Source organism: Lucilia cuprina, chromosome 2 (genome assembly GCF_022045245.1).
Source record: "Lucilia cuprina isolate Lc7/37 chromosome 2, ASM2204524v1, whole genome shotgun sequence".
NCBI classification, from domain to species: domain Eukaryota; kingdom Metazoa; phylum Arthropoda; class Insecta; order Diptera; family Calliphoridae; genus Lucilia; species Lucilia cuprina.
In genome coordinates, this window is record NC_060950.1 from 55355806 (window position 1) to 55379689 (window position 23884).

Below are 23884 nucleotides of genomic sequence, written 5' to 3' on the forward strand. Positions count from 1 at the left end.
TAAATGGTTAGGATTTTCATCAGAACACAACTCTTGGATTAGTAACACAACTTTATAAAAACAATAAAATTTCCGAAAACTACTTATTAATAAAAGTAACGTTAAGATGTCAATTACATTAACATTAAACGGTGAAAGTTCATTATTAGTTGCAAATTATTTTCCACCTATCCAACTCAATGATAATTATGTTTGTGGACTAATAAGCTTCGATACGTATCACTCAATTCCAAATGTCGATATAGAAAACAATCTATTTCACATTGGAAATTATGAAATTGAAATTCCTGTTGGTTCATATGAATTTTCTGATATAGTCGATTTGATAACAACAAAATATCGGAAACTAAATCCACATGGAAAACTTAACATTAAAGCCAACTATAATACTTTACAAACACATATAACAAGCTCTAAAGATCCGATTTATTTTGATAAGAAACATTCAATCGGATCGTTATTGGGATTTAGTGGAAAAGTATTGAAACATGGTGTAGAACATTACTCAGACAAAACTATAGATATAACTAAAATAAATACATTATTCATTGAATGTAATATCGTTTCTGGCTCATATATAAATAACGTTTCTGCACATACTCTTCATCAGTTTTCACTTGTCGTTAGCCCAGGCTATAAGATAACAGAGACACCGGCTAATGTAATATATTTACCTGTAAACACTAGAACAATAAATACCTTAGTCTTAAAAGTAACCGATCAGGATGGTAATTTAGTGAATTTTCGTGGAGAAAAAATAACAATAAAGCTACATCTGAAACCATTTTCTTAAAATAATGATAATTTACAATAACAACAATAACAATTGCAATATAAACGATTTTTATAAGGATTCATCATTCAGTCGGTCATTATCAACGTTGAACGCAAGAGAGAAACCATCACCTCAACATACTAATACTCTTCTAAGTAAGAACAATCAAGAGTTTTTAAAAAAATTAGGATTTCGTTTAAAAGATATAAAAAAAAGGAAAAAACAACATGAGTAATTTTATAAACGTCTTGCAGAAGCCACAATTTGATAATTCAATCATCAAAAAAGAATATCATAGCTATACATCATATTTACAGTCGTATAAAAATAATGATGAAATTCGTATATCGATTCAAAATCAAGATTTGTATGTTTTACCACACGAAAGTTTTATATACGTTGAAGGATTTGCAACGAAGGAAGATTCAACAATATCAACGAATATACGACTCTTGAACAATTGTATAGCACATTTATTCGATGAAATTCGTTATGAACTTAATGGAGTAGAAATTGATCGTACGAGACATTTGGGCATTACAACTGAAATAAAAAACTATGTCTCGCTGAATAAATCTGAAAGTGAAAATCTCTTAAATGCAGGCTGGGCACCTTCTAATATCGATGATCTGACACTTGTGAGCGGTTATTTCAATTTTTGTCTACCATTAAAACTATTACTTGGATTTGCAGAGGATTTCAATAAAATTATAGTCAACTCTAAACATGAATTGATTCTTTTACGTTCAAAAGATGATAAACAAGTCTTAAAGTCTACAGTTTCTACAGAAAACATTAAGCTATCCATTCAAAATATAACATGGAAAGTACCGCATATTCAGCTTGCAGATGCATACAAATTGCAAATGTATAAAACAATCAACAATCGTCAACCATTAAATATAACATTTAGAAGCTGGGATATGTACTATTATCCTGCACTTCCAACAAGTACAACTGTTTTGTGGAATGTTAAGCTAGCTAGTGAAAATGAAAGACCTCGTTTTCTTCTTATTGCCTTTCGCAGTAAGGACAACAAGTTTTTACACTGTGACTTATCAGATGTAAAAGTACATCTAAATTCTGATACTTACCCATATGATGATCTAAATCTCAAATTTGATAGAAATCGTTTTGCATTATTATACGATATGTACTATAAGTTTCAACAAAGCTATTATTTTCGTGATCCACAACCATTGCTAACACGAGAAAAATTTAAAACGGATGCACCATTAATAGTTCTGGATGTGACTCATCAAAATGAAACGGTTAAAACTGGACCAATCGATATTCGCATTGAGATAAAAACCCTAAAAAATATACCAGCTGATACATCTGCATACTGTTTAATTATACATGATAAAATGTTTGAGTACATTCCTCTGACAAATGAAATTAAAAAACTATTGTAAAAAAAAATAAAATAAATAAAAAAATTTAATTTTTTTCTTGAATAAAAATAAAATAAAAACATTTGTTTTTTTCTTTTAAATGATTCTAGTGTCTAGTGGTAAGTTATTAATAGAATTTCACAATATTATGAAATTAGAAATTTATTTTTATAGAAAAAGCGAAATAAAAAAAATATATATAAATTACAGACTTTTATTATTTTTTCATTATTATATATTTGAATTCCGTGAAGTGTACATCTAATAAAAGTTCAAAATGGATCTTTGTACATTTACTTTGTGGGTGATAAGTTCATTTTTATTGAACACATTTTTTGTTAATACAGTACCAATTAATGATAATAGTAATACTACAATTAATCTTCTTGGTACTACTCCGCAAATGGATTCGAATTCAAAAAGTATAGAGTTTAACTTTACACTTCCTAACCATCAAATTTTAAAAGTTAATATTTCATTTTTAATGTTAAAGGAAAGCGATCCTTTAGAAACAAGAGACAGTGAATTTCTATTAAATGATGAAAATTACGATGATGACGATATAAATGAGAACATAACAACAACAACAACAACAACTACTACTACTACTACCACTACTACAGCTGCTCCATCATTTACTACGGATGACCCCTTATTAAATTATTTTACAGTGGATGATGCTATAGAAGCATTTCGTAAAGATTTAATAAAACAAGAGTTAACCATTGGTGGTATACTAGACTCTAAAGAACCATTTTATAGACATTTTAATCTTAAGTATGAAAATGTTAATATACCTATTCGTTGCACATATGTTATTTTACTTCGAGATTTTATTCACTTATGTTTAAATGAAGAAAAACTTGATGAACTCTATTAACTTACAATTAGTTATTAATTATTCACCATACGGATAACATTATTGATAATTACTTTCATAAATATGATTGTGAAAATATTCAAACAAAATCTTTTAATATATGTGCATGTAAATCATATTACAATCAATATATGTTAACAATAAAGCTTTATAATTTATACAAACGTATTTTTAATTTTACTCCACAAGAAAATAAAAATATTAAATAATTGTAAATTTATTTTTTAAGATTTTATTGTAATTTTATTTTTTAAGATTTTATTGTATTTATTTTGATTGAATAAACAAGTATGAAAGTAAAAAAAAAAACAGAAACAGAAAAATACATGTTTTTATAAATTTAAAGATTCTATTATAAATCGTTCTCCAACTCGTTTTATTGCACGAAATCCTGATATAGGTTTTCTGCAAAAAGGGCAATTTTCAATTTTCCTGCAGCATGATTTGCACACTTCATGTGAACAATACATGAAACGTATATGCTTACCGGAAAAATTTTCAAAGCATATTGTGCACTTATAATTCCTCCAATAATCACTTTCAAAAGTGTTTTTGGCTCTTATTAACTTCAATATATTCATACGCGTCTTCTTAGAAGTTTTACACTTCTTCTGCAATTTTCTTATAATTCTTTGCATATTACACTCCCCATTCAGTAAATTTTTATATATATCTTGATATTCATTAATTCGAAAATAGTGTGATGTCATTGCATGGGTTAGCATATCTGTTTCATCACGCATTTTTTTAATAAGCTCCTCATCCTCATTCTTCTCTTCCTCCTCATCACTAGAAGAATCGATCAATTCCTTAACGTTTCTGACAACATTGTTCCGGCTTGTTGACGGCTGATCATGGTTTTCTGTCACTGAATAATCGTTTACTGACATTGAATTATTAAATTCGTGTAAATTCAATAGCTGTGCCTCATCTAGAGACACCGTAGATCCTGATGGTACAACATTATATGCTGGTGAAGCTGGGGATTCAATTTCTTCATTGGATGATTCTATTACTTCATTACATGACAACGGAGATTCTAACAAATTTTCTATTGGATTTAAAACTTCACTTTCTGAACTCATTGAAATAAAGTTTGTATTCTTGATTAATATTTATAAACTGAATTAATTGTTAAAAAATATAAAACTATTTATTTTATTTATCACAAAAAGTAATAATTCTTATATTTCTTATCAAAGAAAGAAAAAAAATGTAAAACTACCCCCTTACCTTCCTCTCATATATTTTCTAAGTATGCAAAAAAAATTCTTAAAAACCACAAAAACTACTTTGTAATGCACCTACTATTAAAACCGCAAACATATTATTGCATACACTTTTCAAACGCGCTCGCATTAATAAAACCGCAAACAGTTTAATTGCACTTTAACAAATCCCATGGATGGAAAACACACTACACTCACAAATCACAAATTTAATAACACCCTCACCGATGCAGAGATGGACCTCCAACATCACACACACTCTACACTCACCCTACATCCCAGCATACACACCCTACATCCAGCATACACACACCCTACACCCAGCATACACACCCTACATCCAGCACCCACACACCCTACACCCAGCATACACACACCCTACACTCACCCTACACTCACCCTACACCCAGCATACACACCCTACATCCAGCATACACACACCCTACACCCAGCATACACACTCTACATCCAGCACCCACACACCCTACAGCCAGCATACGCACACCCTACACTCACCCTAAACCCAGCACCCTACACACACTGGGGTAGAACATACATAAACATACTACTGATATTTCTTTCGATATTAAGCTTCAAAAGTGTTCTTGAAGCTTAATAACTTTAATATCGCCATCCTTTTCTTTTTAAAAGATTGACAATTTTTCATTTCACATTATTTTATAATAACTTATAAAAAGTCATACATTACTCATCTCATCTGTCACATCACCAATTTTTTTTCCTTTAGCTCCGCGTTTAACGCTTCATTCTACTCAAGAGTGGATGAATCGGATTCATTCTTACTGATTTCATCGAAATTGTTCGTGTTACGACTTGTTGACCATTCAGCATCCATATTTAAGTTCTGATTAACTGTCATTGAATTATTTTAATTATTTAAATTTAACATTTGTACTTAATCTAGAGACATAGTATAATAAATTGGTGACTTTTTTTCTTTCCTTTTTAAAATATCGACACTTCTTCGTGACTCAGCATATCTGTCGCATCACTAATTTTGTCCTTTAGCTCTGCGTTTAACGCCTCCTCCTACTCATCAGTGGGTGAATCAGATGATTTATTCTTACTGCTTTTGTCGAAATTTATTTAACTTAAATATTTGTACCTCATCTAGAGACATTTTGAAATTTCGACGAGTTACAACAGACACGAGAATCCTTTAACTTGTACTTGATTTATTTGTTATTCTTCCTTAATATGTTAAATTTGAATATTTATAGAGCAATTTTACAAGTTTTAGGGTTAAAATCATAAATGCATAATTCTTTTACACAGAATTTATCAGCAACATAAAATCCTTAAACATCTGAATTTGGCGATAAATTTTTCTTTAATATCTAATATAAAAATGGATAAATATATATTTCTGTTATACACAAAATTTAAATTTATTTTTTTATTCTTTAATTTCAAATACAAATTTATATTAATAAAAATTTAAAATTTTTTTGTTTCAAATTGTTATTGCCAGTTGATAACTGCTCTATAACATTGTCGGGAATAAAACTGTATTTTTCGGGTAGAACACATTCCAAATGAAGTATACTCTTCTCAAAGCGTTTCTTTTCATTATTATTGAAATAGTTTAATACATTCATGATTAATAGATTTTTTTAATTACTTGAATTAACATTCGAGATATTTCCTAATTATCCTTAATTGTTTGTTTGTAGGAATATCCTTTTAAAAGAGAATACTCTTCTCAAAGAGTTTCTTTTTATTATTATTCAAATAGTTTAATACATTCATGATGAATAGATTTTTTTAATTACTTGAATTAACTTACGACATATTCCCCCTTTTCCTTATAACTTTTTAATTTTTATGAATTTCAATATCTCCATCCTTTTTTAAAAAATCGACACTTCTTCTGCAATCTACGTATCATATTATGCGTTTTACATTTTTCCTTCAATAACATATTATAAGTTTGTCGATACTTATCAATCTCAAAATAATGCAACGTCAATTTATGACTCACCTTACCTACCGCATCACTTATTTTGTTCCTTAGCTCTGCGTTTAACGCATCCTAGTTTTAAGTCGATGAGTTAGACGATTCATTCTTCTCGTTTTTGTCCACATAGTTCATATTACATTTTTTTTGATGGTTAAGTATTCATATTTAAATCCTGTAATTACTCGTATTGAATCACTGAAATTCTATAACTGTAATGTTTGTGCCTCATCTACAGACAGTCAGTTGAGTCAGATAACAGCATTCTGGTGACTCTATCACATTTTTCACCGGTTCCATAACACGATTCTCCGATTTAAGTTTATTTTTGAAAAAAAGTTTTCACTCATTATTAATATTTAATTTACAAATCGTTCCCCAATACGTTTTATAACATGATTTCCTGTAATATGTTTTCTGCATAGTGGACATTCCTTAACTCTCGAGTAACATTTTTTACATACTTCATGAGCACAATACATGAAACACATTATCTTCCCGGAAACTTCATCAAGACATATTGCGCAAAGATATTTCTTCCGGTATTAACCTTCAAAAGTATTCATTGCTTCAACATTATCATCCATTTCTTTTTAAAAGATTGACACTTCTTCTGCAATTTGCGTATCATCTTGTGCATTTCACGTATTTATTTTAATAACATATTATAAGTTTTTCGAAATTTATCTATTGCAAAAAATGTAGTCTCAATGCAAATCATTTAACTGCAATAGACATATGTACCTTATCTAGAGACATGGTTAAGTCTAATGACACAACATTATAAATTGGTGATTACGGTGATTCTATCGCATTCAACGTTTTTGCTCATTATAGAGATTTAACGATTAACTGTTAGAGTCATACACGCTATTATATATATTATTTGCTATAGAGTAACGTTTACTACATTATATAATACCTCCCTCCTCTTATTTCTCTTATAACAACTTTGTATCTATATACAACCCAGGGTTTTTTTTTACATGGATCTAAGTTAGAAATATTTTTACAAATTTTTCTAAAATTTTCAAAGATATCAAAAAAAGGTCGTCTCCAACTAGCGATACTCCATTTTCTTCAATATGTACCTTACAGAAGGTAAATTTGTCCTTCATCTCATAAAAGACGACCTCAGCTTTATTATTGTATCATGCAATCTCTACATGGTCGACACGGTCGCATTTTAATTCTAATGTTCACTTCTTTTATCTGTATCCAAAAATTATATGCAGGTGCTAGTTCCATAGTTCTAGTAGATTGTCGTACCAGAGATTGTATTCGGGAATAAACGAAACCATAAAGGGCTCCATATTTTTTCGCCTTCTCTAGTTGTATTCATTTTGACTTTTATTATTGATCGTCTCCAAATAGCGATAGTCCATTTTCTTCAGATCACCGAAGGTAAATTTGTCTTTACTCTCATAAAGGACGACCTCAGCTTTATCGTTGTACCATATAATATTTATATAGTCTACTCGATCGCATTTTAATTCTCCTTTCGCTGCAATCCTAAGAAGAAGCGGTACAAACTGGTCTTCGATAAGCGACAAGAACTTCCTTTCTTCTTTCATCTGCATCCAAAAGCTAGATGCATATGCTATTTCCATATATAGTACATTGTTGTACCAGAGATCGCATTCTTGAATATATAAACGATTTATAAATCAAATTTCGTATGGAAATTTTGTTTTATAAACCTTTTAAAAAATAAAATGCTATTTATGAATAAGGGGGTAAGGCTCCAAAATAACATCAATATTTTATTTTTTGTACTTTATTAAACAATCTATATAATTATTTCTTTGCTAACAATCAAATGTAAAAAAATTACCTTTAATACAACATAAATGAAAATAGAACATGATATCGCATTATATGTTTATTGCATAAATGGCATTCTTTAATTTTCGAGTAACATTTCTTATATACTTCATGAGAACAATACATGAAGCACACCTTATTTCCGGAAAATTCATCAAAACATATTGAGCTATGATATTTCTTCTAATGTTCACCTTAAACAGTGTTCTTGGAGTTGTCTTTTTGTAAGATCTGCAATTTGCGTATCATCTTATGCATTTCACATTCTTCCTTTAATAAAATATTATATGTGTGTCGAGACTTATCTATCTCGAAATAGTGTAACGTCAATGCATGACTCTGTTCATCTGTTGCATCACTAATTTTGTCCTTTAGCTATGCGTTTAATGACTCCTACTCCTCCTTCAAGACAGTTGATGAATCAGAAGATTCATTCTTACTGCTTTTGTCAACATTGTTCACATTACGACTTGTTGACGGATCAGAATCCATATTTAAATCCTGATTTACTCTCATTGAATCATTGAAATTATTTAAATCCAATATTTGTGCCTCATATAGAGACACAGTTGAGTAAGATAATATAGCATTATAAATTGGTGATTCTGGTGATTCTAGTATTACATTTGGCGATTCCGGTGATTCCAGCACATTTTCCACAGGTTCCATAATGATCAACATGATTTTAGTTAAAATGTAAAAAGTATTCTGATCATTTCTGGATTAAAGCAGAGTGTATGGATGTATCTCCTCAACATTCCAATAATATACTTTGAACATAATTATGTTTTAATTGATACGTTATTAGTATATCTTTTATCGTTGTCTCCACCAGTGGACAAAAGGAATAAATAATAAATAAAAGAAATAAGTAAGAATTTAGTTTGATTTTTTCACAGATTTCACAAATAAAGTTTGATATTTTTTCAGTGGGAATTGTCATTTTTGTTTTAACAAGTATAGTACATTGGGTACAAGATCTATAAAGTAAGAATTCTGTATATCAAGCTCTTCCAATTCTCTTAAATATGACTTTTTTCATTATTGCATCATCGCAGGGATTACAGTTTAATTCATGATGCAATTTCGGCATCATTAGAAGCAGATTCTACCAGTAATAGTGCCTCCAACTGCTTAGCCTGAAAATGGTTTAAGTTATTGAGAAATTCTTTTGTAAGGAGGATTAATTTTTATATTATTCCTCCACATTTCCAATAGCTTAAACTGGGGTAATGGAGCTAGACAACAATTGTTCTTATTGGTGGTAAACACTTCAAATTCTCCTCAAAACACCAAATACACATACACACTTCTTTAACCAATACATACTACATGCTATGCATGAGCCTCATTTACCTATTGCTAAAATATCAACACTTTTCAAAACTATACATACTCCCAGCTATGTTTGAGCCAAATTTTATATGGTTTGATATACATTTAATCTGATCTGATATGCTTTTTATCTGGTTAAATCTGATGTTTATACGCCTGATGTGATTATTATCTGGTCTGATACGTACATATCATCCCAACCCTGAATTTTAACACATTTCCCAGTTATGTATTGATCAAATTTTGTATGAAAACTTTTCTTGCATAGCCGGCATAAACATACTACTACTGATTAGCTTCTCATCTGGTAAGATCAGCATATTATATGGTCTTATACTCACTTTATATGGTTTGAACTGCATTTTATCAAGTCTATAGAAACGGGTCCAAATCAATTGGCAATCTCGAAGAATTTGTTAATATATTTACATTAACATATTTATGATATCGTTTTATAAAAAGAGATAGACACTAATCACTCACACTTACATATCTTATAATTGATAAACACACACATATATATATACAAATACTTCTTATTGAATAACACATATAGTGGATGGGAATATATTAGCCCGGCTCATTAAGCCATTTTTGTGACAAAATAAGAAGTCTAGTTCATAGTAGAAACGTAAAGCTCAGTTATTTTCTACGTTTGATTTTGTATGAAAATACGAATCAGGTGATTTGTAACGGCAATCAAACTAACGACATACACAGGTTTCCGTAAGCCAAAAACGAATTAGCTGATTCAACACGGAACGGAACGTAGAAACTAATTGAGCCCTAATACAGAAAGAATACTGTGAAAATTTTAAGAAATTATAATAAGCATTTACTCCTCTTATAAATTAAAATTTAATATGACTTAAGAATTTATCAAAAATTTATTAGTTATTATAATTCAAATTTTTATCTACTTATTTAACAAAAATTCAAATGTAAACATTTTAAATTATTTACGAATATTTTAATTAATATTAATATAATATAAATAATACGAAATTCTTTCCATTCTTTAAATTTAAACTGTATATCTTGGTGGTAAGTATAGAAGATTAGTATAGAAAGTATCCGGCAAAATGAAATATCTGATGAATACGCAAACAAAGGTCCCAAGTCTTAATTCTTGCGCAGAATGAAACTCCACTATTGATCCTATCAAAATTGATAGGTGACTGGGCTTTGAGTGAGACAGAATTCAGGTGGTCAAACTTCACCACTTGATGAATATTGAGAATGTTCTGACCCACTAAGGTATGGACTCTCTTGTCTTTAAGTAAAAACTCGATAAGACTTTTCTCGAGTATAAATTTCAGGGCACTGTATAATTATTTTAAACGATTCATCTGTTCTGAATTCGAATATAGCTCAGAATTTCTCCATCACATAAGGGATTCGAGATATTGTGCCCTGAAGTTTGAAAATAAGACTAGACTATAGACTAGACTATAGACTTGACTATAGACTAGACTATAGACTAGACTATAGACTAGACTATAGACTAGACTATAGACTAGACTATAGACTAGACTATAGACTAGAATATAGACTAGACTATAGACTAGACTATAGACTAGGCTATAGACTAGACTATAGACTAGGTTCGTACTTGGATCAAAAGAAGAGTATGTGCTAAATTTCAGCAAATTATCTTATATAAACACACACAGGTGCACATACAGAGTCACTTTTATTTAAATATCAATAGAGATTGCATGCAGTTCCAACTTCTAAATACAAATCAAACACAACAATTGCAAAAATGTTAATGCAATGGAACCACAAACTGTTGATTATTGTAATAAGAATCGTACATGGTTTTCATGGTACTAATATTTCCAACATTACTTAAAGCAAAAACCGTGCAAGATTTTGATAAAAATTACATTCGCATACTCTTTAAAAGTGTTATGAAACCTTACATAAAGTTGTTTTTTAATTTGGAATTCCAAATCTTTCCATAAACCACAAACTTACAAGTAATCGAAGCTCAAAAATGTGTATGTGGTTTTATTCTATAATCGCCTAATGATCGCTTATTGGCTACAAAAAGGTATAACTCAAAATATAATATGTTCAATTCCCAATCGGTGTTGTGCAGTTGTATTGTAGTATGTCGTAATGACTTGAAGGTTATAAACCATTTCTATCAAACATGCTTTAAAAAAATCGCGATTTAAAATCAGTAAAATCGGACCATTAATAACTGCGGTGCCAAGCAACATATTTGGATACTTTTTTGTTCTTTGGAATTTTTAAGTTTTCTAAAATATTGAACCAGAATTTTTTATAATATTGAACATAAAATTAAATAAAAACTTACAAAAAGATGACTTTTTGATACTTTTTCGTTCTTCAAAAGGTACTTCTTGAGTTTTTTTTTTATAATATTGAACTTAGAAACCTGAAATTAAGCATGAAGAGTCTGAAGTAAATGAACACCTATAAAAGAGGGCTTTTCAGTACATTTTGTTGAAAAGGTACTTTTTAGATTTTTTATATATCAACTTAAAAGACTTAAAAACTTAAAATTATACACGCAGCATACTGATTGAATTAAAATTTAAAGTTTCGTCATTCAAATTGTACTATTTTGATTTTCTGAATTATTGAATCTAGAATCATGACAGTTCTTCGTTTTTCTATTGATATTTTTTTAATCTTACCAGCGTCCTGTTTGAATAAAAATCTATAAAGTGGACTTTTTGGTACTTTTTTGATTTCCCTCTTAGGGTTTAACACTACTGAATTTGAATATATTTCAATTAAAAAATTTATTACTTTTTTATCTAATAGGATTAAACGTATTCGCCTCATTGAATTCGCATTAAATTGAAACGAAATGAAAAAAAAATCATTTTAATCTTCATAAGCAAAAGAGTTCATTGTTTGTGTTTTATTTTATTTCATTTCATATACTGTCCTTCTATCTTTTACAAAAATGTCCATGTTAGTGTTTCTGGTGGCAACAACTTTTGTGGGCATATATTCAATCAATATGTTGTAAAGACAGCGTGATTGTCTGTCTTATTATCTAAAGCTCATTTTCAGTAAAATAAAATTTACATATGTAAACATTATTTAGCTTTTCTGAATATTTGTAAAATAATTTAGTATTTTTTTTCTTCCGCATTTTTAAAATATTTTTTTAGCAATTAAGGTGTTTGCCAAATACTTAGTTGTCACAATTCAATTGATGAAATTTATTTGATTGAACGAAGCTATGACGACCATTTGTTTCATGGTTATACTTATTTATCAATATTATCTGTGTATTTGGTCTTTGGCACCGGAAGATGTGTTTTTTTTTTGTATTCCCTTATTCGTCTCGGTTTCATCAAGTAGGTTTTATATATGTATATACATACATATTATAAAAAAATATGACACCGTGCAACAGCAATTTTTATGCAGGAGCACAGTGTGCTTAGTTTTTCATAATCAGAACTTTAAAGTTTGAAGGACATTTCAAAAAAGGAATATAAATATTTATGTATGTAGTACTTAGTATCAAATGAAATCATCTGATATCTCGCCAGATCATCAATGGAGACTTTTATCAAATGCAACTGATTCGATTGATGCGAACATCATTCAAATAACAACTCTGGTCGTGAACTGATGCCAATTTTACATTTAACGTTTACATTGATACGTTTTCATTTAGTCAACAATATTTTAAAACATTATTAAGGATATACATCCCAAAAATTATCTTAAATAAACTATATAAGTTCATTATCAAAGCAGAATATAAAAATAAATATTTTTAATAGATTCTAACAAGAACAGCATTTTATTTTAACTGCAAATCACCTCTTTTATTTAGATTGAACGTGAGACTAAAAGAACTTGTGCTATTTTGTTAACAGATCACGTGCTTGAAAGAAACGTTTAATTCTCATAAACTATTTGTTTCCCTAAAAAATAACAATAACAACAAAAGTTTATAATAAATTCTAAAAATTTCATCAATTTGCTGCTTCTTGTGCTTCTCCAACAAATGACAGCAACAAAAACAGCAGATGACTCAAAAACAACACATTTCAATGGTTTTATAAAGAAAATGGAAATTGCAATTGAATTGTTTTTCAACAAACCGCCCAAATCGTGTACAACTATTTTCCTTTTATTGTGGTGCACTGGTCCCATTTGTACCCTAAACTAAGCAAATAAGACATGAGTAATAAAATGTTATTTATTTCAAACAAAACTTACAAAAACTTTCATTACCATGTAAGTGGTTAAGGTGCAAAAATTAACTTCTATGTTATTGAGACGATATGTAGCAGTCCTTGAAAATTATGATGTTAGAGAAGTACTTACAATTGAAAGTCATTACGTTTTGGTTGGGTTAATTTAACTAAGGTCATTAAATAGTCTTTTCAAATCAGGTTTTAAGGTGCACAACTTATTAGTCTAAATGAAAGTTTATTCTTGTAGAATACCAAATACTATTTAGATTTTATGTACTAAATGAGAAACAAAACTGTTAATTGCGACAAATAAATTGTCCACGTACAACTTGTGACAAACGTGATTTGCAAAATTTTAAAAGTTTCGAAATGTGTGTTAATGAACTAAGAACTTTTGTAACGCGATTGTATTAAACATCTTTGAACGAAAAGTGGTTAGGTATTTTAAAGCGGGTTTTTAAGTTGGATGTCAAATGCCAATTAATTATTAGATTAGTTAATCTAAAAACATATTGATTCTGATGTAAATCGCCTTGATGTTTTTGAGTACAAGATTAAACTTTGCAGTGTTGCCATAAAAAACATCAGAAAATGTCAAAGCAATGCAAGTTTTATAAAAAAGAAGAAGGCAATTGTCTATGTAATATGAAAATTAATGAAAACCTTCTCTATTGGGCGCTTACTTAGTTAGTTAGATAGTTAGTTAGTTAGTTAGTTAGTTAGTTAGTTAATTAGTTAGTTAGTTAGTTAGTTAGTTAGTTAGTTAGTTAGTTAGTTAGTTAGTTAGTTAGTTAGTTAGTTAGTTAGTTAGTTAGTTAGTTAGTTAGTTAGTTAGTTAGTTAGTTAGTTAGTTAGTTAGTTAGTTAGTTACTTACTTACTTAGTTAGTTAGTTAGGGGCCGCCTTAATGTAATTTTATACATTTCTATAATAAACTTCAAGGAATTTTCAAATTAAACTTTATTAAACAAAAAAAAATATGCATATTATTTTGTTGTTTTAACTTCTATTGTAAGTCTCTTAAACTCTTAAAAAGCTTTAGAACATTTAAGATGAATATAAACTAAATGAGAAAGCAACCAAAACGTTACTAAAACTAGTATAAAGTGGTAAAAAGATTATCACTTGGCATTATCTTTTAACATTGTTTGTGGTTAAAAGTTGTTAATTCTTCGTCATTTCTTGGGTATTTTTATAATAAACTCTTGGGATTCCATAGTTCAAAAATCCTATACAAATCCCTGGAAAGTGTGTTTTTTTAGCACTTTTTTAAGATATTCCATGAAGTTTCTTTTTATATGAGCTAAAAAGGTAATAAAGTATACAAAAGATTAAACTTTTTAATGTACAATTTAAATATTCAATATAAAGCTTTTGCAAACGTTTTTCTACGATTTTAAATAAAATGACCTCTTAGCTTTATACAATATGTAAATTTTGATTAAGTTTAAGTTAGTGTATTCTTTAAAAATGAATGAAAAATGATTGTAATGATTTTTTGTAACAATCGTTTTTAATGATATGCTTTTATAGCAGTTGCATTGATGACAATGATGACAACATTTAAAGTAAGTTATCACTTAACTAAAACATCCTCACATAGGCCTCATTTACCTACAGTAGTCACCAGCACTCATAAACAGTTTCTTTAAAAAACAAACATTTTTTATCAATAACAGGGCTTAACATATCGGTGAATTTTATCATAAATACTTAAATACAAAAAATAAATTACATTTTCTATAAACTCATAACTGTAGAGTATTTTATGGCCCACAATGACCGACTTTTACTTTAATTCTATTTTTTTTTTTAATTTTGAAATAAAACAAAAACCGTCAAATTAGCAAATCATTTGAAACCTACTAGACGTATGAGTTATTAAAATAAATACAGACAATTTCAACAATTACTTATACGCTGTGACGAACGAAATTAAATTAAAGTAGTTTATAGTATTAATGGATGATATTCTTATAAAAAACATCATAAATCTAACTGCTTACTTACATATTGATAAACTAAAAGAACAATACTATGCGCATTAAGCGATTAACTCAAACTAAAATGAGTGAAATAATAAAATATTTGAGTAAAAAATGTTAAAAAATTAGAGTGTTTCATACTGAGAATCAAATAAATACCTTTTTACTTGTAGTCGATTTCTGTGTATCAATGGAAACGGATCGTAAAGGTCTGTATTAAACAAAATAATTCTACGAAAAAACACGTGTTGAATAATAAAATGTTCCAACAGAAAACAAAAAAATTGTCTGTAGTCTAGTCTAGTCTATAGTCTAGTCTATAGTCTAGTCTATAGTCTAGTCTATAGTCTAGTCTATAGTCTAGTCTATAGTCTAGTCTATAGTCTAGTCTATAGTCTAGTCTATAGTCTAGTCAATAGTCTAGTCTATAGTCTAGTCTATAGTCTAGTCAATAGTCTAGTCTATAGTCTAGTCTATAGTCTAGTCTATAGTCTAGTCTATAGTCTAGTCTAGTATATAGTCTAGTCTATAGTCTAGTCTATAGTCTAGTCTATATTCTAGTCTATAGTCTATAGTGAATTAGTCCATAATTTAAAGTCATAAAATTACATCAACGCTAATAGGCTTAGAAATTATCAATTTACCTACTTTGATTTCAATATTTGTTTAATATTTCTACAGAAATGATAGTTATTCATAAGAAACCAAACACTTGTATTGATCAATTGTAATTGTTTATTCATTCTTGATTAACTTCATTGTTTGTCTTAACACAGATACAAAAACATATAATTTATAAGGTTGGAGGCTGTTATTAAATGTAAATAATTTAAAATATTAAAATAAAGTAATTTATAGTCCAATCTTAACACCATCTGCAACATCCCATGTAAACTAATAGTGGAAACAAAATTTTCCACAATTGTTTTCATATTTATGATTTGTGCAAATTAATTAACTTTTTGGAAAATGTGGCAACTTTTAGAACGTTTATAAATTCGCGTTAGTGTTTTATAGAGTTTTATATATAATTTACAAAATTTAAAAATAATAAAAATAATAGTACACGTTCTACAAGTTCATCTAATGATTCTGACATGCTGCATCCTGACTTTCACACCGAAACTTATAACGAAATTCTAAACAGTTTTAACAAATAAGCAAAGAATAATTTTAAGAAAATTTTATATATTTGTCCTGCGGCCACATGGAAGACCGGATGCATAAACAACAAAACAAGAAAACAACATGAGAAGCAACAAAAATGGGAATTACAATGAAGATAAAGCATGTGCCATGTGTGCGGAACAAACAGCAAATGCAGCATTATCAATGACAGGTGTAAGTATCCATGAGGAGAATTCTAAAATTTTATGCATTAGGGTGGCTCTATTTGTATAGGAAAAAATTAAGGTAACGCAAATGAAAACTTTATTGATACTATTCTCCAAAAGTATTATCCTGCGGTCCATATTTGTTGAACTGAGTCAAAGGTTAAAAACATATTTTTTATGGGTTTTCCCAATTTGTAATTTATATGAAAGTTTCATATGGTCTATGAGAGGGGCTTTCAATGGCATATTATTAATAACACAGGCCCAAAATTTGCAAAAAGTCGAAACCCATAAACCAAATTATACTTTTGATTTTGAAAAGTATTGGATTGGAATCTGAAGTTGAAGATATCTCAAAGAGGAAAGACGACTTGTCAGATGTTAAGCCTTTATTCTAAAGCTGAAAATAATAGACTTTCCGATGATATACAACCCTTTATGAATAAAGTTGTATTCGAGCAGTTATAATGTCTTAACGAAGGATATACATATAGTTTTATAAAACTTCATAACAAGATATTTTAAATCTTAGATGTGATGGAGACCAATGTATACTTTTCTTAAAGATTTAACACTGTTTCCTTGAAATTTTCTTTCCTATCGAAAAGAAAATTCATGGCAAAACTATAAAATCTATTCGCCTTGGAAAATTGCTATTGTGAACTTGCCGTTCTTTTGTTCACAACAGCTTTTCATTGTTTACAAAATTAAATAAAAAGATTAAACAAGAAAATAAATTTTCTCATATGAAAAAAGTTAGTGAGCGAAAAAAGCTTAAATGGAAATATATTAGCTTCTAAATCAATATTTATAAGTAATTATGTAAGTAGTTATTGGTAAGCGATCATGTTAATTGACCAAATTTCATCACTGTATTATGAGTTAAAATGCAAATAAAATAGTTAAAAGCGGTTTATTAGATTTTGTAACTAATTTACAAAGTAAGTTTTTACTGGGTGGTAGCCACCGTAGTAAGTAGTTACTTAAAGCCTTACTTGTAAACGAGCATGGTAAGTACAAGTCTTCAATGTTATCACCGTTAAAGTCTATTGTGTATGTTTAATAGAGCATTTTAAAATTTTACTTTACAATGTTTAAAGTTTTTGCTGGGTATTTCCGAATCAAATAGATACTACATTAAATAGCGAACGAACTTATCATCCTTAAATCCATAACCCCTTTAGAAAATTACATAACTTTCTTAGAAACTAATGTATTTAAGTCCATATTTTACCCTAGACCTTATATAAAATTCATGAGGAACACTTCGTAATTTATTCTGAAAGTAGGTCTATTTTCTACGAATATTTACCAAAAATTTTAGCTGAAGCTTTATTAATTTCAATTAAAATTTCGATTTCCTATTTTAAAGAGATTTACAAACAGAAACGCCTCATTGATTTTAATATAAAATCCGCTTTCAATTATTTTTTTTTTATTTCATTTTCATCCTTAGAGTTCAGTCGTTCTACTTTTACATTTTCCATTGCATTAACTTTTCTACTATTCGATTGTACAAATGTTCAATATTTGTGGTTTTGTGGCTTTAATTTCGTTGGTCAATCATTCAGTGATTTTATTGAATTAAAATTTACATTTATAAATATCATTTAAGTTTATTTCTTTTTCCTTTTATTTTATTTGAAGAATATTTTTATTTTCTTAACATTTCAGGTGTTTACCAAGTACTTGGTTTGCTACAATTCAATGAAATTTATCTGGGTGAACGATATGTTGATATGCCGAGGATGGATGATGGTTTCAGTGGTGAAACTTATTTTGCAGCATTTTTCGTATCCTTCGTCTTCGATGCCGGGTGATATGATTTTGGGCTCTTATTTGCATTCATTTATTATATATTTTTCGTTAATAAAATTTTATTACACTTTAATTTTACTTAATTTAAATAACAGTTATGCCATTAAAAGCTTGTTTACATTATAGCATAAGTTGTATCCCAACTAGTATTTGGAAGATTGTAAACTATGTATTTTTTAACTGCTTTTGATAACCTTCAAGTGATTAATTATGTGAACGTTTAAAATATTAATCAAAAATGATCCCGATATATGAATAAGAACTAAATACTTGAAAAAAAATTACAATAACAAAATGTGTAGCAGTCATAAATATATTATCGTTATGTTTAAAATATGATAGTTTTCAAAAATGAGTTAGAACTGATTAGAAGAGGGACACATAGGTACCAATTTCTCTTGACGAAAGTATCTTCGCAAGAAAACTTCTTATAGTTTGCACATATCCATGAATATGAAATCGATAGTATTTAAGTTACAAACATCTGCACAAATGTAAAATATCCAACCTTTAGTAGTATAGTCTACTAAAATGTGCTAGTGTAATAAAAACGTAATAAAGTCCCAGTAGTTTGACAAAAAGTAAATTTATTCAAAAAATATGGTGATTTTCAATAACATCATCTAACTGACCTCTTCACGTACGTTCATCTGAATGCGCGCATCTAATGGTTTTGTGGTTAACTACCTCGTGAAAAAAATATGCATAATTTTTTTCTTAATAATCATTTGCTTAATTGAATTTCGATCTTTATAACTATTTTTATTTGGGTTTATAACGAATTTGTTTGATTTTCACAGAGAAGGAAAATATTTTCTAACAAATACTTTATTGAAATAGATTTAATTATCAGTAAACATTTAATTCATTATTCACAAACAAAATTTTTATTTTATAAACGAATTATAAATAAGATTTTGTATGAAAATTTTATTTTATAATCCTTTTATAAAATAAAAGTTTTGTTTGTGAAAAATAGTGTATTATTTTAATAAAAAAATAAGAATTTTGTTCTATAAAGAATTTAAAATACTTTATGAATTTTTTGTTTGATTTTGAGTTTAACTTGTTTCTGTGAACCACAAAACTTTTAAAACCGCCTAATGTTTGTCTACTCCGTTTGTTCTATTTCATGTTCTGTTTAATGATTGTGTCTTTTCAAAATTTAAATCCTTCTAAAGTTGAAAATTTAATCATATAACAAGTAAAAGTCGTGATAAAAGAGACAAGCTAGCAAATAAACATCTGTATATAATTTCAATGGCAGACATAAAAACTTTTTTATTTACTTGAAGCAAATATAAATCTTAACACGTTTAATTTGTATACACTCCACAGTAGAAATAAATGATAGGGAATATATATTAGTTTATAGCACCACGTAATAATCATCAGAAAATCAAGAATGGCTTTTAAATTATTGGGACTTTTCGACTTTTGCCTGTTTTTATCTTAAATGTCCAGGAGTTTTCTGGAGAATTAACAGAGTTATACCAGTAAGAAAATAATACTTAACAACTTTTTATACCCTACACTACTATAGTGGGGAGAGTATTATGCGTTAATGCTGATGTTTATAAAATCCAAAAATATTGGTCCTACACCAACCTTTAAGGATACCAATCGACAAGGAATCACATTCTTTTAGCTATGTCAACCTTGTGCGCACGATGCAGATCGAAATTTTCAAGATAATTTGATATAAGACTTCATTTGGCTCAAGAAGAACCCTATTGGTTGATATTGGTCTTTTATTTCGCCTAGCCGCCATACAACGGTACTATCTGAATATGACTTTTGAGCCCTTGATTACGTTAAATGTTCTATTATGTCAACTAAACTAGGCTGAACTTAGTTTTATAGAATTTTTGACAACACTACCGATTTTTATAACGATCGGTCCTTATTTATCATAGTTCTAATACAAACTCTCCTTCAGAAAATGACTTCAAGGTCAAAATAATAATGACTAATGAGACCTGATCATTACTGTTAGGGCTTAAATAAAATTTAAAACTTACTAAACATTTAACATAAATTTAAGAACAATAGTCATATTTAATGAGTTTAGTTTTATAATGATAAAAATCAAAGTTCGGTTTTGATAATATTAGTCCTCAGGATAAAGGTAAATCCTTAATACCCTTTCAATTATAGTAGTTTAGGGTTAAGTGATAGGCCTTATTATAACTTATTCCTATGTATTTACCTACAAGTTCGGCAACTGGTTTTTGTGTAAAATTGATACAGCAAACGCAAACAAACTTATACCAATATATTGTAAACATGTAGAAATTTAACAACAAGATGAAAAACAAACACAAATAAATCACCGCAGCTTTTCAAAATCATAGCAGTAATGCTTAACAACACACATAAACACTGCAGCACAAAAACACATAAATGCACCAATAAATTTAATGAAATTTTTTCAGCAAAATCGCCTAATCTAGTATTGTATTAAAATTTTGTGGTTGAGCTATAAATATAAGTATAAAAGGATATTTGTTAAAAATTAAATTTTCAGGGGAGATCTGCTGAGAAATGATATATTGAATCCGATGCTAGCACAAAGAAATCGATAGGAAAACCATTTAGGATTTTCAAAAAAATCAATGTGATATATGAATGCATTTTTGCAAACATATAACAAATATCCTCGGTGCAAGGGGAGGCTGCAAAAAATTAAAATTTCCTAATATATTCTTATGATTTTTTCTGTACGACTATACCAGTTGTACTGTATATTTACATAAAATAAGTAAGAAGTATGTATTGCAGTGACTCCTGATATCTGACTGATATCATAACACCTAAATGCAAAACATGAATATCTAGAAGATAGGCTGTTTTATTTCTACCCATATGAGGCCAAAAAGTGCTTATAATGAACAAATATAATTCTGTAAAGAGCTATAATTATCTAAATAGTTTGGTGATATTAGTTCCAAACCCGAAAATTTATAGGCTTTGATTGTGGTCTTAGTACTTCGAGAGAGTGAAGTGAGGAAAGAGATCACTACAAATAACATATTCGAAATACATCAAACTTTGGTGAAAACCAATGAAGCATGTCATTGATCGAATTCGGTTTATTTTTGACATCCAAATACCGGATATTTATAGCATCTATGAATAAGATTAAATGTAGTTCATAGTTGTCAAAAATGAACAACATCCCTACAATGACACGCTAATGTAAAATTCATAGGGTTTTCACCAAAATTGGAAGTACTTTAAGTACTTTATTTGTGGTGAAAATTCAACTTCTTTTTCCTCACTTTTTTGCTGGGTATGCATATGTATGTATCATCATAATTCATGTGATGTAAATATATTTTATCTAATTTATAAAAGGTAATGCAAGAGTAAATTCTAAAAGATAATTATTTACTTCTAGAAATAGATATTTGCATACATGTGTATATACTTCTAAATATGTATTTATATCCTTTTATAGTAGTTTACTACTTTTTCATTTTAATTAAAATATTTGTCATCAGAAGACAAATAAACAGGTCTTGTTTATTTAGATACAAAATGTTGAATACAGTATGTGCTGCCTGTAATTAGAAAGGATTTGGATTTAAGCTGAAACATAAGTTTTTAGTTTGTAAAGTGCATCACATTATTTACTTTTATATTTCATCAGACTTTTTATCACTTTAGATTTATACTTGTTTCATCATATCATTTACGTACTAACTACTCATCTCTTTGGAAACTTTGTTTTTCTTTAGTTTTATTTTTTATCTTCTATTATATGTCTTAAAATATACAAATTGAATTCATTTATGTTGTTTAGGTCAGGTTGCATTGATAGGAGAATGCATACTACATCTAATCAGAAGAAATACACCTAGGCCACATCGGGCCAATTCTTTTGTTAAAAAGTTGTTCACTGACAGAATTATATTTTAATGCTCAGTTTTTCAAATTTCCGTAATCATATTCCGTAATTTTTTTGAGGAGATTTCCAGTCTTGCACTTATCAGGTCGCTCTATAGGTTTTTTGTGTTTCTAGTCATCGTTTCATTACTCTGACCCACAATTTTCATACCTTCGAATGCTTTTGCATTCACCGGTTAATCACATCAGGCTCTCTTTCCTTTAAAGCAAATATATTTGCACTTTCGTTGCCAACCACTCACGAGTGATGTAAATCTTACGTCTGGGAGAGTATTCAGTTAAAGCAGTCTTACAATCCAATATGGTTCCAGATATAACTTTATCATCTGTTATTTTAATAATTATAAGTTCGTCTACTAAAAACTAAAATAAAATTTAAGTTTTCCATTGTGATTAGTTTTGAATTTATACAAATACTCCTGATCTTCAGAAAAAGTCTAAATATTAACTTACAATTTTTGTCTTCCAACTTTGTTGAAAAAAGCATTGTCAGTATTTGGTAAAACAATAATTTTGTCAGATATCTAACAATCATATAATCGCATTATGTCACCATTGCCAGCTAATTGTCTGACAATTTTTATTGTCAGATGTGCGGATTTATTGCATCAGTGGAATTATTGTCAGATAAATGTTTTCTATTGGCAACACTGTACATACAAAAAAAAAATCGCCAACTTTTGCCATGCCAATAGTGTAAACTTATAATTTTTGTTTGTAGATAAATTAATTGATTCACAATTGTCTGGCAATTGTACAATTGTAGGGTTTTCTAACAATTTTAAAAGTCTAAACTGACAACTGTTGCTAACAATTTTTCAAAGTCAGTACATTGCCAGCACATTGACAGATCTAACAACGTTGGTAGTTACATACATACATGTATACATGAAAGCTATAGCTTAAGTATGCAAATAGTTTCTAGTATACGGTTCGTATGAGTGATATAAATATAAACACATAAAATTTTCATGAGTATACGCTCTGATGAACGCAAATATAAAAACATAAACACACAATTGAAAAAATTATAAAATTCTAAAAAAAAATACAAAATTGCAAACACGAATTTTGGTAATATGATTTCAGACACATAACTTTCTTTTAAATGTAAACAAGTCAAAGTTACACATACATAAATGTATGTTTTCATTCATAAAATCACAAAGTATTTGATTCTGCGCAATACGCGAAAAACTCAAACTACAATGAGTGAAATCATTAG

The 23884-nt window shown here is 28.6% G+C and overlaps 1 protein-coding gene across 1 annotated transcript; it reads left to right on the forward strand.

Annotated features, from left to right (window-relative positions):
- Nucleotides 1-232: 232 nt before the first annotated feature.
- LOC111687407 lies at nt 233-2923 on the forward strand. The gene is made up of 2 exons (XM_046947873.1): nt 233-2591; nt 2663-2923. The coding sequence occupies exon 1, from the start codon at nt 1003-1005 to the stop codon at nt 2188-2190; it is 1188 nt and encodes a 395-aa protein (XP_046803829.1). The 5' UTR covers nt 233-1002; the 3' UTR covers nt 2191-2591; nt 2663-2923.
- The last annotated feature ends 20961 nt before the right edge of the window (nt 2924-23884 follow it).